We start from the raw sequence: 18,091 nt of genomic DNA, 5'->3' as shown, positions 1-18,091 counted from the left end.
CAGAGAGGCTGAGGCTTTTTCCTATAGTGTGCAAGCACGACCACCACTGATGGATTGCAGGGTGGTCTGTAACGAGCAGTGCACAATGTGATGGTAAAATTAATTCAGCCAGAGAAGGAAGCAATATGGACAATCACAATACATTACTAAGTGGCTTATATTAACTTCCTCTACATAATAAATGCCACTTACTGAAGTGAGATAACCCCTTTAAATCATTTTTAAGCTATTACTCTTTTTTGTCTTACCAAGTCACTTGTTGCCAGGTACATTAGCAAGGCGCTTGAGGAAAATGTTTTAAATTTGAACATGATAGTGGAAATATTGGGGTTCCAGCGGACAGGGCGGTTGACAAGTGCATATCCATCTCCGTCAAATTGGACAGTTCCTTCACTATCGGCCACCTGTGGGCTATGAAACAAAGAAAATTATTTCACGAAAAGCATGACATTTTTAAACAGTCAGTACCCACATTCATAGAAAGAACTATAGGAGGACAGGGATCATCTATGGAGCCCAAGTTGGCATTTTGGACAATCCTTAGCTAATTATTATATTACTGGCATAAAAACTATCTCAGATGAATAAAATTAATAATTTGATGTAAAGCAAATAATATTTGACATTATATTTTGGCCCACACCCTATCATTAAAGGGGTTTCCAGGATAAAAATAAATGCATATGGAATCCATGAAACAAAAACCTCCATGTCTCACAAAGGTACAGTATGGGATCAAAACTATATAAGAGGGATAAGAATAACACAACATACAGTAACATAAATTACCTTACACTGCATCCTTTGCAGTCACCTTCTCTGTCTCTGTAATTCCACAATCCAATTGGCTTGCCATCGAAAAACGTTTCTCCCATGCAGCCGGTAAATGTTGTTACTTTAACAGCATCAGCCTTCTGTCAGTGGCAGTAATTGTAATGTAGGGGTTTTAGTCATGCTTAAAGAGGGTTTACAAATATACAATACAGGCATATACAAGTATGATATCATCAGGGACATCAGATTCAAGAAAAATGAAGGTGAGGGCACACTTGCCAACCAAACTGCAGTAAAAATAAGCAAAGAGCAAATAAAGCCTCTGTTAAACCTCCAGCTTGACCTAAATAATGATAAGAACATGTTGGGAGTGGGACATAAGAAAAAAAAAAGTTGAGAGGCAGAGGCATCAAATACAGACCAGACCCTAAACAGTTTAAAACTCAAGATCAGACTCCAAGATTAATTCAGACCACAGTCCAGATGCTAAAATAAATGCTGACCCTAGACCAAGCCCTAAAATAAATCCAGACCCGTATTTAATTTATACCCTAGACCAGGCCTCCAAACTAAAGGGGTTGTTTGGCCTAATTAAAAAATCTATGGCAGGAGGACTGTGTGCAACAACAAAACAAAAACAAAAAACACTCTCCTTTCAAAACATATTCAGTTCGAACACTGTGGCTCTGTCCATGTCAGGCTAAAAGTGACAGGGAGACATTCTTGGTCACACCAGTGCTGCAACCAATCAGTGGCCTCTGTAGTCACATGTGCAAGAAGAGAACATCATTGGTACTGACATGCTGTTCTTGCACACATGACCTGCACTGAAACTGAGCATGCTTTGAAAAGTGTTTTTTTTTTCTTTCTAATTGTTGAACACAGTGGGGGAGATTTATCAAACTAGTGTAAAGTAGAACTGGCTTAGTTGCCCAACAGCAACATTTCAGATTCCACCTTTAATTTTTTACAGCTCCTTTGGAAAATGAAAGTTGGAATCTTATTGGTTGCTATGGGCACCTAAGCCAGTTCTACTTTACACTAGTTTTATACATCTCCCTCAGTATTTTTTTTTATAGGCTTAACAGAAACTTTAATTCAGATCCCAAACCAGACCCCAACTCTTAACATAATGTAGACTCCAGACCCTTAAATTTATTTTAGAAGCTTGATTGTGACTGTACACTGTCCCTAAGATCATTTTCTGCTACAGACTGCTACACCCATTCACCCTTATATGCAGACCAACACAGAATGACGTTCTAGTCGTTCTGCAAGGACTGCTTGCTGCCCACTGACTGGCTCATCCAGGCTGTCTGTCAGCCTGTGGCCCAAACAAGGAAAGGCCTCCACCCACTTCCTCTCAGGGTATAGAGTCCTTCTTCCTCCCTCGTACGTTTTCCCTCCCAACATGTGTAGTAAAATGGCGATGAGCGATGTTTTACTGGATTTATCTGAAGTGAACCTGGAAAGCTATTTTTTTGTGAAATTCGCAATGAACCCAGTTCATTACCAACCAATTCTCTCGTCCTTAATTTAGGATCATTCTAGAAATTGCTTCAAGACAAGTCTGAGAAGACTTGGTCACAAATGTTATAAATCAACGGAACTTAGGAGATCATTGATTGGCTGCAGTTATCACATGTCACCCAGCAAAAACCAAGGGGATCACTGGAACGTCTACACCGAACCAGTGGGGGATTCAAAAGGTAAGTAGCCTTTTTTAAATAATTTGTATTACACTTTGTACCTATTAGGAAGATACATTTTAAATGAATGTTAATATTCTCAATTTTTTGCTAAATATACTCTTTATTAATGATATGTTGGTCTATTATTTCTCTTTGTGAGCTGTTTATTTTAGCACAGTTTTTAAATTTCAACTAAAATCTGCCATTAATTACTAGGCCATCTGAAATGTCTTTATAACTGACTGGTGCCTGAATAGGACTAAAGGTACACAGGGCATTTTCTATAAAAATAGCATTCTACATTGGGTTTCATATGCACAGAGCAAATCTCTTCTAGAAGCATTTTCCAGATCCAGATGTTCAGATCTTAAAATAAATGTGGACCCCAAACCAAGCTTTAAAATAAATCCAGACCCCTAACTTAATTTATACCCCAGACTAGACATTATAATTATTTCTGACCCAGACCAATAAATATAAATTTAGAGCCCAGGCCAGACTTCCTCTATTAACATACCACTCCTCGTTCTGAAGTCCTATTCACTACTTTGAGCAGCACACAAGCCATTGATTTTATCCAGCTGCAGGACTATATGGGCATGGATGCAAACAACATAATAATGTTAGACAACATACGTATTTGTATACCGAGGCTCCTTGAGGGCCTTGTAGTAGGCTTAAGAGGCTTCTATTATACCCTAACAGTGTAGTATAGTAAAAAAGATTAATTAAGTCTCCTGCTATTATTACACTGATGCCAGTGGCGTAAATCTTGCCAACTAGGCCAATACAGCCTGGTGGTTCGCCCTCCACACTCTTTCCATAAACTTGAGGTGATGTTTTGTATAGTTTCTCCTCATTAAATAAGAACAGATAACCAAGAAAGGAGACAGGGTTCCATAGCAGTCACATAGCCACCTCTATAGTATGCACTCCTTTATACTTATATAATTATATTTATGCAACGATAGAGACAAAGTGCATCATTAAGTTCATCCTGTACTTGTACATCTATTTAATATATAATTTACAACTAACCTTTATTTTTCCAGTCAAGCCACCAACAAATAGTTCATGTCCATCAACATCCAGAATAGTATAACCAGGCTGTGAAGTAGAGCTGTATATACTGGGCACAATACTTGCTTTAGGACCGTCAAATGCCTGCACTGAAATTGTTCCATTGATTCCTGACCTGCAAGAAAAATGAAGGAAATCAGCAAATAGATATGCATCCATTAAAGGGGTTGTTAAATCCTAGAAATCCCTCTTCATTTGTGTAGACAGGGCAAAAGGGTTAAAAAAAAGACTCAGTCACCAGTGCTTCTGTTTTAATGCCAAACTCCATTCTCCATTTCCTTTCCCCAATTGACAACAAGTGTGACATGCTGTCTACATGCATGTCACCATTGCCGGCCAATCAGTGGTCATGTACTATGTAGATGTCATAGCTGAGGATATTGAATGACATGCATGTAGACAGCACATCACACTTCCTGTCCAGTTGGGACCAGAAGAAAAAGAGAAGGGGGCTCGTATCCGGAAAATAGATGACTAGCAAGACTTTTTTTTTATTAACTCTTGCACCCCACCTGCATATGGAGAAATTGGTTCCTTATCTGAATTTTGATAATTGTCATTATTGTGTAATACACAAAATTCAGATAAATGTCTAAGCTAATGACTGGTTAATTATTTAGCATTATTACAGATTGACAGTGGCATACATTATCAAGGGCCCTAAAGCAAGTTAAAAATGTTTTTCACTTTCCAGTTGTTCACCCACTCTGAACCATGACCTTAGTAAAAGGGTTGTCCAGCCTCTACTAAGTGATGAACTGTCCTCAGATTAGGACATCAACAGTTGTTAGGCAAGCGCCTGGAATCCCACACCCCAGCCAGTCAGCTATTCAAGTGTAACTCCATCAGAGGAATTTGGCACCAGAACTACATAGCTCCATCAATTACACTGGAGGGAGCTCAGTACTACAGCGCTGCTTTCATTGGGAGCTACCCACCAACTGTTGACTAATAAAAGTTACTTCTTTTTTTTACAAGCAAGGACTTCAACATACAGTATTTTCAGTTATTTAAACTAGAAATTAAAGTCAGATAGAAACTACCTACTTCTATTAGTTATGACCAATATATTAAAATTTATTAAAAATAAAGTTTTATATATTGTATGCTATAGCATACATCAGATTGAACACTCCGGTCTATCACATCTCGCTTACTCTACACAATATATATGCATGTCATGTTTATGCTGCGGGTTGAGTGGGTTCTATGACTATTATTGACCGTTGAGTCCTGAAGCAGAGGCAAGGAGGAAGGACTCTCAGTGTGACCAAGTGACAGAACAAAACAGCAAAAAGAAAGATAGATAATATGGCTGACAGTGGTTGCTGTCAGATACAGTTTCCACTTTCTGTCCTAGAAATATCTGTCTGAAGCACTAATTGACATCTCTTCTCAGTACTAAATAAATGTAATCCCTAATCTTTCCTCATACCATAACTAAGATGCTCCATGCACCATTATCAGTTTGGTTGCTCTTCTTTTTTAACTCCTGGACACCCTTTATATTGACTGGTGCCTAGAACTTGGCTATATACGGCATAAGAATGAATAGAGCGGCATAGCGCATGCTCGATCCCATACAATGGGGCACAGAGCCCCTGTGCTTGTGATCTGTAGGGTCCTATCTAGGATATCTGGGCTGTCATTGGTCGGCAACTGCAAAGGGAACTGCCACCAGCAGATCTTGATGATTTGTGTGCCCAAGTACATTCCTCAGTACAACCATTAGCAATTTCATTGATAGCATGCCAAGGTGTGTAAGTGCATGTACTGTATTTCTGTGTGTTGTACTCATGCTCGATACTGACTTAATTGAAATGTTTTGCTTCCATTGTTTTTTTACCAATTGCATATCATTTATATGTCTATCAATCCTGTGATTTACATAATTCCAGGACTTTTCCTTCTGGGTGTCGCAATTTCAATGTTGAAGAGTATATATAGAAATCTAGTGTTCAAACCTGTACATTATCACCATTTGCATTTCTCAGATCTGCAAGTACTAGTTCTAATATTTATTAACTAATGCTAATATTTTATTTACTATGCTTACCGTGAAGCTTCAACTCTATACCAAGAATCATCATTGATGTCTAAGTTAGGATATTCAACTCGGCCAACTCCTGATCCTACATCCCATAAGAAGTTCACCTTGCCTTTCCTCATTTCAATTGCTAGGAAGTCAGTCTACAAAGAGCAACAACATACAATATTAATTCAATCATACTACTTGTGAATATGCAAAACTAAGATATTATGTGTAATATATATATATATATATATTTATAGTATTGATGAGCAAAGTTTTCAAAAATTCGATTCAGCTACTTTGCCAAACTTCGCTAAGAAATTAGATTTGCTACGAATTACTTCATAACAAATCGCATTCCATTGTATGGAGAGTCTGAGAGTCACATTCAGCCTATCAGGGGGTTAATCAGGGGTTAAAACAAAAAAAAAAAGCATACTCACCTCATCCATTTGGCCGTCGCAGCCATCTTTATTGAAGAAAATGTGCCAATTCTCGTGCACACTGATGTGATGATGTCACCACCTCATGATGCTGGGGGGGCGCGGTCGTACTGTCATGACTTGGTGATGTAACATATCAGAGTGTGTGCCCTCCCAGCGTGATGACTTGGTAACGTAACATATCAGAGCGTGCGAGAATTTCTTCAATCAAGATGGTCGCGATGGCCTCTCCGCAATCAAATGGATGAGGTAAGTATTTTTAAATTTTTTGTTACTGCCATTTCAGGAAACATTTATTTGTTACCACAATGTGCCAAGAAATTTGGATTTGTGGCAAATTTTATTTTTCCTGAAATTCCACTTTGATCCGCTCAACACTATATATGTGGGATATACAATACAATATTTTAGTTTATTTAATTTCTAAACACTTGTGATATGATAAATATAGCATTAGGGGCAGAATGACTCTTGAATGACATTGATGTCCGAGCACAGAATTGTGGCAGAACTGAAGCTGGGAGCAGAACCATTGATGTAATTTTCCTGAATAACCTCATTAAACATCTTAGGCTACTTTCACATCTGCGCTTTTCTTTTCTGCTATTCGGATCCGTCATAGGATCTCAATAGCAGGGGAAAATGCTTCAATTTTCTTCCCATTTATTGTCAATGGGGACAAAACTGAACTGAATGAAACGGAATGCACCAGAATGTATTCCATTCTGTTTGGTTGCGTCCCCATCGCGAACAGAATAACGCAGCATTTTTCTGTCCGCGATGTGCTGCCGAGCAAGACGAATCCGTCATGACTTACAATGGAATTCAATGGGGATGGATGCGTTTTTTCTGACACAATAGAAAACAGATCCGCCCCCATTGACTTTCAATGGTGTTCATGTCGGATCCATTATTGCTATGTTAAAGATAATACAACCGGATCCGTTCATAACAGACGCAGACGGTTGTATTATCAGTAACGGAAGCGTTTTTGCTGATCCATGACGGACCCAGCAAAAACGCTAGTGTGAAAGTGGCCTTATAAGATAGATTTAACTGATTTCATGAATACTGAATTTCTTTAGGATTTTGTTCTAGAAAGCACAATTAAGGTACCAATGGCACCCGAATGCCTTTTAGGAGACAAATCTGAGGGGGAAGGGGGGCAGTAGGAATTTTGTTGAACCTGTGAGAGGTTGAGTTGGAGGACATGTATGATTACAGGTTGCAGAGTTTTTGTTTCTGAAGGGACCCTGGAAACACATGAAAACATCAGATGACGCACTATGGCTTATTTTATCAAACAGCTTGTGATGAAGAAAGGATAAATAAATAAATAAAAATCAAGCTAGAAAATATGATATCCTAGTATTATGTACTCATAGGAAATCTGTCACAATGAACATGGCATCTGATCTCTGGGTAGTCTGCTGTAGAGCAGGAGGAGCTGAGCAGATTGATTTATAGTTCTGGGAGAAAACAGTCAGCAAAATGTAGAATTAATTCATTGTAATCCCTGCTTATTCTGGGTCTAGGGGTCCAGAGGGTCATCATATCAGTAATTGACAACCTTCCTTATATAAGTTTACATAAAGTTTACATAGTTTACATTAAGATAAGGCAATCAGTAGATAAGACCACCCACTGGACTCCTAAGTTCAAAATGAGCAGGAAAGAAAAATAAAAAATTAACATTATTTTGAATCTTTTACCACAACTTTTAGTCTTCTCTGTGTGTTTAACGTGTTAAGCATCAAGTTAAAGAGTGCTACATATCAACACTATCATTACTTACAAATTTGTTGCTCCCGAGATAGAACAGAAGATTGTCAGGAGTACTTGTTTTTACATTTAAAATGATGGTGTTATATCTGCCTTTCTTAATGTCAGGTTTATAAGTACGAATGCAGTCGCCTCCAGATGACACCGAAACTTTGATCTGCAAGCACAAACAACAAGATGAGCATTACAGAATCTAATTTACATCGACATGTATCCTTTAACTGCAAGAATATTGATCAAAGTAACTCATTTTTAGTACCGTACTTTTTTCGAAGGATTTGTAATATTTATAAGAGTTTCGCACTTAAATCATATTCAGATGCCTGAAAGGTGCTTTGAAGTGGCACCCAGCAGAAAGACTATGCAAGTAAGGGTGGGTTCACATCAGCGTTATGTATTCCGTTATGGCTTTCCGTTATAACATGGTTATAACCGAAATTAACAGAATCCATAAGACGGAAGTCAAAACGAAAGACTTTAAGAGGTATTCCGTTTTGATCTGTCATAATAGAAGTCTATGGGAATCATAACAGATCCGTCTGGTTCCCATTATACAAGACAGAAAACATAGTCCTGTCGACAGGACTTTTTTGTCGGTTCTGCATAACGGGAACCAGACGGATACGTTATGAGTCCCATAGACTTCTATTACGACGGAAAACAATATGGAATGCCTTTTAAAGGCTTCCATTTTGCATTCTGTCATAATACAAGTCTATGGGCAGCATAACTGATCCGTCCTGGCTTCCGTTATGCAGGACTGGACTCCTGCATACTGGATGCGTTATGCTGCCCATAGACTTGTATTATGAAGGATCAAAACGGAAGGCCTCCTAAAGCCTTCCGTTTTGACTTCCGTCTTATGGATTCTGTTATTTTCAGTTATAACCATGTTATAACGGAAAGCCATAACGGAATACATAACGCTGATGTGAACCTACTCTAAATGTGCCTTCCTGCTTTTCACTAGATATACTGAGACGCTCAAGTTGTAATTTCTGAGACAAACATAGGCCAAAATCAAAGAGGATTTTGGCAATGTAAAACCATATATAAATGTATAGGTTGTCTGTAGTGTATTGCTTTAAAATATCTAAATCATCTAGAATTTTTTTTTTTCTATATAGTCTCTAAGTAGTGCATGTATGATTTCCTCAGTTACAGTATATGGTATATATCAACTGACCAAGATGGCAGCGCGCATGAATGCAGCAGCCTGGAGCTCTCACAACATTTCATTGTATTGTACATTGTATTACATTGTATTGTACAGTGACAATAAAGGCATCTTATCTTATGGTCTGCACAGACTAATTCTGCACTAAAAAGTATTTAGCACTTCCTCCAATATAGATATTGCTGCTTATATAATATCAAATTAAAGAAAGCATGCAACTTTCAGACCACACGAAGTGCAATTTCAAAGATGTGCATTTAATATGGAAGGCTCTTTAATCAAGTCAGAAATATGCTACAGGTGGAAATACCTTGAACATACATGAATGAAAATTAATTGATTGGAATGGTTGACATAGAAAATTATAACCAAGAGGATTGATGTAAGAAAATACATGTTTAAAACTGATCAGAATAATTAGGAGGTAATATCAAATAAATTGGGAAAATAAGGAAAATAAAATATCGCCTAGGATAATTTATATAAGCTATGCGAGGCGAGGATACGAATACTGTAACTGGAAATAATATAATTTACAGTGACAGGATGACATTATAAACCATGAAAGATGAGGTTCCATTACTTCACACACAGTAAAATGCCCTTGGGAGAAATAAAAATAAAAAATATTTGAAATAATTTATTTCATTAGTCGTTTATGATTCATTATACAAAGCATAATTATTAACACCTTTGCTGCCAGAGCAGGATGGTGTCGAAAATGTGCTTAATACACACATGCCTGTGATTGGTAATGTTGCAATTAAATCAAATCTATCTATCTATCTCTAATTACCTATCCACCATTACGCTGGCAACCTTTATCTGTCGCTCCACTCACCGTATGTCTGTCTGCCTTGTGTGTATGTGTGAATAGGAGCTTATTTCATTATATCTCTATTCTGTTTCAGTTCTGCGGGGGTTACACCCTTCTCTTCTTGCTGTGTGTTCTGCTGTCCAACTTCTGACTAATTAACTCATTAACTCTCCTATAAATACTGGGCTCATTGTTCCTCTTATTGCCTGAACTTCAGGTCCAGTTCTGCAGTACTTTGCTAAAATAGCTATAACCTCTTTGTTCCTATGTACTAACTGCTGCTGGATTCCTGGACTTTGACACTTGCTGCCTGCCCTGACCTCAGCCTGTATCTTGACCACGAGTATTGCCATGTCCCCTGGTGCCTCACATTGATTTCTCTGATCCTGGTGGGTCAGCATTATTTCATGAACTCACCAGATATAGGTCTAAAGATATTTAAAAATCATAATATTCCCCCATTTTTTTCCTTCTCCAGATGCCCATTACAGACTCTTTAGAGTCTTTGTACTTCATAATGATTTTGTGAGCCTCATGCCCAAAACTTCATAAAACCAAACAACCATGATAAGTTACCAGATCCAGCAAAGAAGAAGCTATGGACAGTGTTTATTTCAACTTACTAAATAAAAAAAAATACAAATTTCCAGTGGGTTGTTTCAAGGATCACTTCTCTGCCCCATCAGCACTTACATCTATGACAGGTATGCTTAAAGGGGGTCTGTCACCTCCATATGGCTATATACAGTGCTTACATGGCTCTGTAGCACACTTATACAGGATTGTAACGGTACCTTTGTCTTTGTCTTTAGACTTGCACCAGCAGGAAAAATAAAATGTATTTCATATGCAAATGAGCATTCGCAAGTGCCCAGGGGTGGTGTTCAGTGTGTAAGTGCCCAGGCTGCTCTGCCTTCTTTTCACTTTACTCCTCCCCAGCCTCTTCTGTTGCCCGCCCTCCAAGTCCGGACCTATCGATGAGGCAAGAGACTTGGAGGGCGGCAAAAGGCAGAGACTGGGGAGGATTCAGTGAAAAGAAGGCAGAGCAGCCTGGGCACTTACGCACTGAACTCCGCCCCTGGGCACTTGTGAGTGCTCATTTGCATATGAATTAAACTTCGTTTTTCCCGCTGGTGCAAGTCTAAAGAAAAGAACAAAGGTACCGTTACAATCCTGTATAGGTGTGCTACAGAGCCATGTAAGCACTGTATATGGCCATATGGAGGTGACAGACTCCCTTTAACTACATTGTATATGCCACAACTATTAATCTTACATAATAACTAGTGGCTGCAAAACACTGGAAATGGCAATAATCATACATTTATTTCACTACCCTGAGGAAACTCTATGAATGTGATTGATTTTGGCACATTGTAGTGTCATGGCATATTCCATCAGCTTAAAAGATACACTGGTTTATTGATACATGTTTTTTACCTATGTCCATACTAACCAGAACCAGCTGCTAATTTCTAATAATTTAAGCACTACACAACTTAATTCTTTCAACTGAATGTACTGCGATTTAATGGACTTACAGAATTAGCTTGTTTGCGTGCTTGGTTTATCAGCTCCTTGATCTGAGAGATATTTTTGCCCAGGTTTTCCTGAAGCTCCTTAATAGGTTTTAGTTTATCCAATAAACGATCAGCTTCTTTTTCGAGCAGCTTTACTCTTTCGCCAGCATCTGTAACTGTAGCACATCAAATGAAAAATTAAAGTTCATACAGCTACTGTGAAACATTGCATGGTGTTAGAATATTAAGTGCTTAGAACACAATAGACTACTTATATTAGAAATCTTCCACTTTATAAAATGTGTTAGAACATACAATTATATTTTCAGGATAATTAAGTTCTAAGAGTCTGTTCACATTTACTCTATATTCAGCATTGGCACATGCACCAAATGTAGCCATAAGCCATCATTCACCAGATGAAGGCTAAACAAGTGTAGGACTACCTTCCCATACAGTGTGACACTGTAAAAAAAAGTTTGGTATGGTTTTATGTCGGAGGTATACATTGATATTCCTGACATATAACTCAGAAGAACTGTAGCCATATGTCTAGTGAAAAATCTATTTCATTAAACCTTTGGTTCTATTTTGCCTATCTTGTGACTTCTTCAGATACGAAAGTTGCTAATGTGCTTTTACAGAACACAAACCCTGGATCTCAGATTCTTGGATTTTTGTTTTAATTTTTTTTAAATTGTTTTTACAACAGTAAGGACGTACATTCTTTGCTTGCCCTACAAGGGCGCCAATATAAGGATTGGATTTTTGAACATAACTGTACTTTAGTAGTAGGATGCTTTTGTGCTTTCCATTTTTAGACTCCCAGAGGCAGACTATAGGCACAGTCTTTCTGTGCCAATAGGTAAAGCCATCCCTGCCTCTAATTTTAGGGATAATTTTTTATCAAACAATTCAGATACAGTGCAGATCTGTGTGCAGAACATTTGCAAAAAATCTGCACAAAAAGCACACAAAAACCAATAACAATTCTGCACTATTTATTATGTTTTCGTGCCTTTTTATGCAGTTTTGGTGTGGATTTGACGTTGTTTGAGCCACAATTCTCACCATTCCTAAACACAGATGCCAGCCATGTGTGTTCCGCATTTTCTGGAACGGAACATCCCATCCTATGATAGAAATGCATATTCTTGTACACAAAAGAGACAAGAATAGGACATGTTCTTTTTTTTTTATTTGCGGGGCTGTGTGTTCTGTCCGCATCTTTTGCGGCCCCAATAAAGTGAATGGGTCCGTATCCAAGGTGCAAAAAATGTGGCTCGGATGTAGACCAAAACAACGGTCGTGTGCATGAAGCCTAACACAGTAGAAACTAAAAGTAAAGCAGTGTATGTGACAACTTTTGAAATATGCTACTTGCGTGAGGATCCTTTAAAGGTTATATCTTATTTTTCATAGATATTTTGAGCCTTGCTCCCATTTGCATCTCTGTGTGTCACTTAGGCCTACCGTACCAAGACACACAGCTTCAAAACAAGCGATTAAAAAGTGTAATAACTCAGGTTGAAGCAGCAGAAACAGCAAAATTTCTCTTTTATGAGAACAAAAATGAACTTGATTTGCAATTTAGATACTGATGTGGTGTGAAATGCTTTATCTAAAGATCTATTATGCTCTGCTACAGCATCATTTCCTGTTATTATCACTCCTAGCACAGAGTAAATTGGAAGTATTGATACAAATCCATGTAGCATATAGCAAATGTAATGTTAATTTCATCGAAAAACACTTTTTCCTCTTACTTGTTTGGACACATTGCATGAAAAGATAAAAACTATGCATTACCAGCATTGAGAATGACACTAGCCTTTTTTTTTATGAACTTGTGTTTCATCCAGGACCCTCTATGTACAATTATATGCAATACAATGTCATTACTGCTTGATAAACCATAGCCCATAGTCAATGTTCCTTGTATGATATTTTTACTTTTTAATGAGTAAGGGCTTATGCACATGGTCATAGCCATTTTTGCAGTTCACAAACTTCGGATCCGGAAAACAAGAATACCAGCTGTGTGCCTTCTGCATTTTGCAGGATGGAGTGTCCTGCCCTCTTTAGAACTGTTCTATTATGGTCCATAAAATGGACATCTTAGGATTGGGACATGTACTATTTTTTTTGTGGGGCCAGAGAACGGACATGTGCTGTCCGCATCTATTGCGGCCCTATTGAAGTGAATGGGTCCGCATCCGACCCGCAAAAAATGCTAAACAGATGCAGACTAAGACTATATTCATGTGCATGAGCCCTCCAGCTGATTGAGTGAGGAAAAAAAGACTGGATGTCAAATTAAATCTTACCACAGTAATCTGAGCCACAGTATTCTACTTTAATGTAACACCTCCTACTGAAAACATGTTTAGAAGGGCTATCACACAAAAAGTACAAAAAAATAAAAATAAGGCATTCCGAATGAAGTATTATTATAGATTACATGCAATAAGAATATTGTATGGTTTTTATGTACATAATATTTGCCTCTCTGGTATTGTCCCCTGCTGTTTATCCTTCAGGTCCACCTTCTCCTGCATTTTGTGGTGGACTAACATGCTCACTATCTTCCCTGCTCCTTTCCTTTCAGTGATGGTGTATAGTGATGGATGACATCGGCCAGGATGATTTGCGAACGTGATTCACTTTAATAGCAGGCGAACCTGAAAAACCTTCAGGTCATATTTGCAGCCACCAAATACTTACTAGAAGTGCACAAATAGTCCCACAACAAGGACAGTTACAAAAATTACCACAAAAAATATCTATTTTAATTATGGGCCATTTTATGCGTCTTAAAGGGAAATTGTCAAAAATATGCTCTGCTGGAGCCTAGAAAAAATTTATTTTACGCCATGGAAGTACAGGCCCTAAAAATTAGGCATTCACCTGACATAGAAGAAATTGTGATTATGTGGCTCGATGTAGATTATGCGGTCACTGAATAACAATTTTACTGTAGCCCACTGGAGTACAGGCCCCAAACATTAGGCATTCACTGTACAGAAAAGATCAAGTGATTATGTGGCTGGAGGTATATTAGACGGTCATTGGATATCAATTATACTGCAGGCCAGTGGAGTACAGGCTCCAAACATTAGGCATTCACCTGACAGAAAAGATCAAGTGATTATGTGGCTGGAGGTATATTAGACAGTCATTGGATAACAATTTCACTGTAGGCCAGTACAAATACATGTCAAATACATATGTTTAAAAGAACTAAAAATATAAAATTGGCTAAAGAAATCCCCCCTCTTGAATAAACACCAAATGATAATAGGTGAAATTCAATAACACGTGGTCATCACAGGTGTTGAATTCCTCCGAGGCCCCAACAATTAAGCATTCACCGTACAGAAAAGATCAAGTGATTATGTGCCTGGAGGTATATTAGATGGTTAATGGATATCAATTTTACTGCAGGCCAGTGGAGTACAGGCCCCACACATTAGGCATTCACCGGACAGAAAAGGCCTTTTATGCGCTGTATTTACTTAAGACAGGGACCATTCTTTGTTCTGGGTGGTGGGGTAAATGTGTGGGCTGGCTTGAGAAAATTCAATTAAACATGGTCATCACAGGTGTTGAATTCCTCCGAGATCCATGCATCATTCATTTTTAGAAATGTGAGGTAGTCCACACTGTTGTGAGCTAGGCGAGGGCGCATATCGGTCACAATCCCCCCTTTCGGACAGGACACTCGACGAGGGGCAAGCCAAGAGTTCCATGGCAAATTATGCCATATTTGGCCACAGGTCAAGCCTGCACACCCAGTAGTCCAGGGGTTCCTCGCTTCTCAGAGCGTCCACATCGGCCGTTAACCCAATGTAGTCAGACACCTGTCGGTCTAGGTGTTCCCTGAGGCTGGATCTGGAGGGCGGCTGTCGATGAGTTGGCCACAAGAATGATCTCATATCCAAAGTGACCAGCACATCTTGAAACCGCCCTTTTCTTGCATGGGCGGTAGGATTAGTACCCTCAACTGTTTCTCTGTGGGTGGAAATTCCTCTGCCAGCGCCCGCAACAGCAGAATGCAGCATCTCTCGCAAAAAGGGCCTGGAAAAGCTACATTTTGACAGCCCTCTGTGATGCTGGTAACATGTCCACCATTTTGTGTTTGCACCGAGGGTCTAAGTATGTTGCCACCCAGTACTGGTCCTTGCCCTTTATGCTTTTTATACGGGGGTCCCTCTTCAAACATTGGAGCATTAAGGCACCCATTTTCAGTAAATTGGAAGCAGTTGAGCGCCCTGGCTCCTGCTCATTGCCCAGGAGAATGTCATCCTCGGTCTCCTCCTCCCATCCACGGACAACACCAGGGATCTCCGAAAAGTTTAAAGCCTGCTCTTCTTGATACCCCTCCTCCCCCCAGGCACCATCCACCTCTGACTCCTCTTCAGACACCTGCTGATTTGTCTCAGATGGAGTAGCCCCCCTGGGAATTCATTTAGCATTGCGACTTCCTCATCTTCCAGCTCCTGCTCCTCGACGGCTTGATCAGTGACATGACGCAATGCACGCTCCAGAAAGAAGGCGTAAGGTACGATGTCACTGATGGCGCCCTGGCTGCGACTGACCAGTTTGGTGATCTCATCAAATGGCCGCAGAAGTCTGCATGCGTCACGCATGAGCAGCCACTGGCGCGGTGAAAAGAAATCAAGCTCCCCAGAACCTGTCCTGCTGCAGAGTTCGTACAGGTAGTCGTTAATGGCACGTTGCTGCTGGAGCAGCCTATCAAGCATATACAAGGTGGAGTTCCAGCACGTCCGGCTGTCACAAATAAGACGTCTGACGGGCAGATGGTGTTGCCGCTAAATGGCAGCAATGCGCGACATGGCCGTGTAAGTTCTTCTACAATGCCCAGAGATTTTCCTGGTCTGCCGCAAGATGTCCTAGACCCCGGGGTATTTGGCAACGAATCGCTGCCATGCACAGCATTATGTGTAATTTTGCCCTGTTTCAGCGCACTTAGCAGATTGGCACCGTTGTCGCAAACCACTTTACCAAATGTCAAATTGAGCGGAAGGCAAAAAAGAAAAGTCCAGAGCTGCTCTCACCTGATTCCACTAGAAATGGAGGGATGGACTGCACTGGGATTGAAAGTGCATGTATAAAGAAAACCATAGGGAGTCCAGCTTCCAAAAAAGTGTCATACTTTATTCCAAAAATATATTAAAGGCAGTCTGTTACCTACATAACATGTTTTAAACTGATGATATAGCTCTGTGGGAGGCAGATCCATAACACTGATGGTACCCATGTTTAGTTTTTCAGAGCCTCCAAAGTACCTAAAATGAAGTTTTAAAAATATGCTCTGCGGTAACTAATATTAGAAAAGTATTGGCAGTGCAGGATAATTACGAAAGATTGGACCTCATGTTAAACAGGCTTTGTGGGCCATTGATGCCGAAAAGGCATTTGATAATGTCAGCTGGCAATGGCTAAATGATGTCTTAAACAAAATGTCGGTTAAAGGGGCTTTCAGAAACTATCTATCAGCTGTATATACAGACTCCCAGGCAAGGATACATGTACCTGGATTCTTGTCAGATACCGTTTGGCTTCACAGAGGGACACGGCAGGGGTGCCCTTTGTCCCCCTTACTGTTTGATCTTGCGCTGGAACCGCTGGCCCTGTATCTCTGGAAGTCAGACGCGTATGAAGGGATCAAGGTGGGGAAGGAAGTCCTGAAACTCACTTGTTTTGCAGATTATCTGCTGATTTCTATGAATTCACCAAGCCTACATTTGAAAGCGGTCTTGGAGATATTTCATAAGTATGGCGATGTAACGGGATATAAAATAAATGTGTCCAAAAGTCAGCTACTATTTTTAGGAGATAGGAATACGCAAACCGTCTCCCAAACTGGGGTTGAGATGCGTAAGGATTATATCACATATAAAAATAGGCAGAACAGCTTCCTCAATTTACACCTTAAACTATCCTCCGCTTATCACTAAAATTATAACAGAACTTGAAAAATGGAAAGACCTGCCATTGTCTCTGATGGGGAGAGCATGTCTAATCAAAATGATTAGCTTCCCGAAGATGTTATATCCACTACAGACTATCCCCTTACTTCTTAAGCATGCTGATGTGGGAAAACTACAGTCGGCATTTGTGAAATTCCTTTGGAATAAAAAAAGGCCTCGCATAGCCTACAGGAAGCTCTGCTTAATGAAGTGGGAGGGAGTCCAGTTGCCTTGATTTATTCTTTACAGATATATACCATGACCTGGATAAATGAGAACCTTCACAGACAAATGGGAGGGAGGTTTAAATATGCCCGACATTAGACTATATAACTTAGCTGCCCTATTTTGCCATGTGAGGGACTGGGTTTGGAAAACTTGATATTTCTCAGCGGGAGAGTTGGAACAGGAGTTGGCGCAACCGTGGAAGTTAGCTGCCCTGATTCATACACGGCTCAAAGATTTACCGACTATGGTGAAGCAATCTGTTCTTCTTAAGGATACCATCATGGCATGGAAAGTGATGAGGAAGCTATACAGACTTCCGATCTATTTGTCGCCCCAAATGCCCTTATGGTCTCTACCGGCTTTTCCGCAAGGACGGGAGAACAAGATGTATAAGCAATGGAGGGAGAAAAATATTAACACGTTAGTGGACATACTAATAGGACCAGATCGGAAATTGATGTCATGGGAGCAATTTGCGAATAGATATCAGATTGAGACTTCTCACCCACTATCATTCTATCAGCTTTCTGCTTACTGCAAAGCCCAGTCGAACT

The 18,091-nt window shown here is 39.6% G+C and overlaps 1 protein-coding gene across 1 annotated transcript in view; it reads right to left on the bottom strand.

Annotated features, from left to right (window-relative positions):
- LAMA2 (laminin subunit alpha 2) overlaps positions 1 to 18,091 on the bottom strand; it is a 772,405-nt gene that overhangs the window by 66,142 nt on the left and 688,172 nt on the right. The window contains exons 43-48 of the mRNA XM_044291170.1: positions 11,338 to 11,492; positions 7,816 to 7,959; positions 5,602 to 5,735; positions 3,504 to 3,660; positions 790 to 914; positions 249 to 411 (exon numbers count right to left, since the gene is read on the bottom strand). Of these exons, the coding sequence (XP_044147105.1) occupies positions 249 to 411; positions 790 to 914; positions 3,504 to 3,660; positions 5,602 to 5,735; positions 7,816 to 7,959; positions 11,338 to 11,492 (878 nt within the window). The remainder of the gene's footprint in view (positions 1 to 248; positions 412 to 789; positions 915 to 3,503; positions 3,661 to 5,601; positions 5,736 to 7,815; positions 7,960 to 11,337; positions 11,493 to 18,091) is intronic.

This window comes from Bufo gargarizans, chromosome 4 (genome assembly GCF_014858855.1).
Source record: "Bufo gargarizans isolate SCDJY-AF-19 chromosome 4, ASM1485885v1, whole genome shotgun sequence".
Taxonomy (NCBI): Eukaryota; Metazoa; Chordata; class Amphibia; order Anura; family Bufonidae; genus Bufo; species Bufo gargarizans.
Note: the sequence above shows the minus strand (reverse complement) of the source record. Positions and strands in the feature narration are given on the sequence as shown.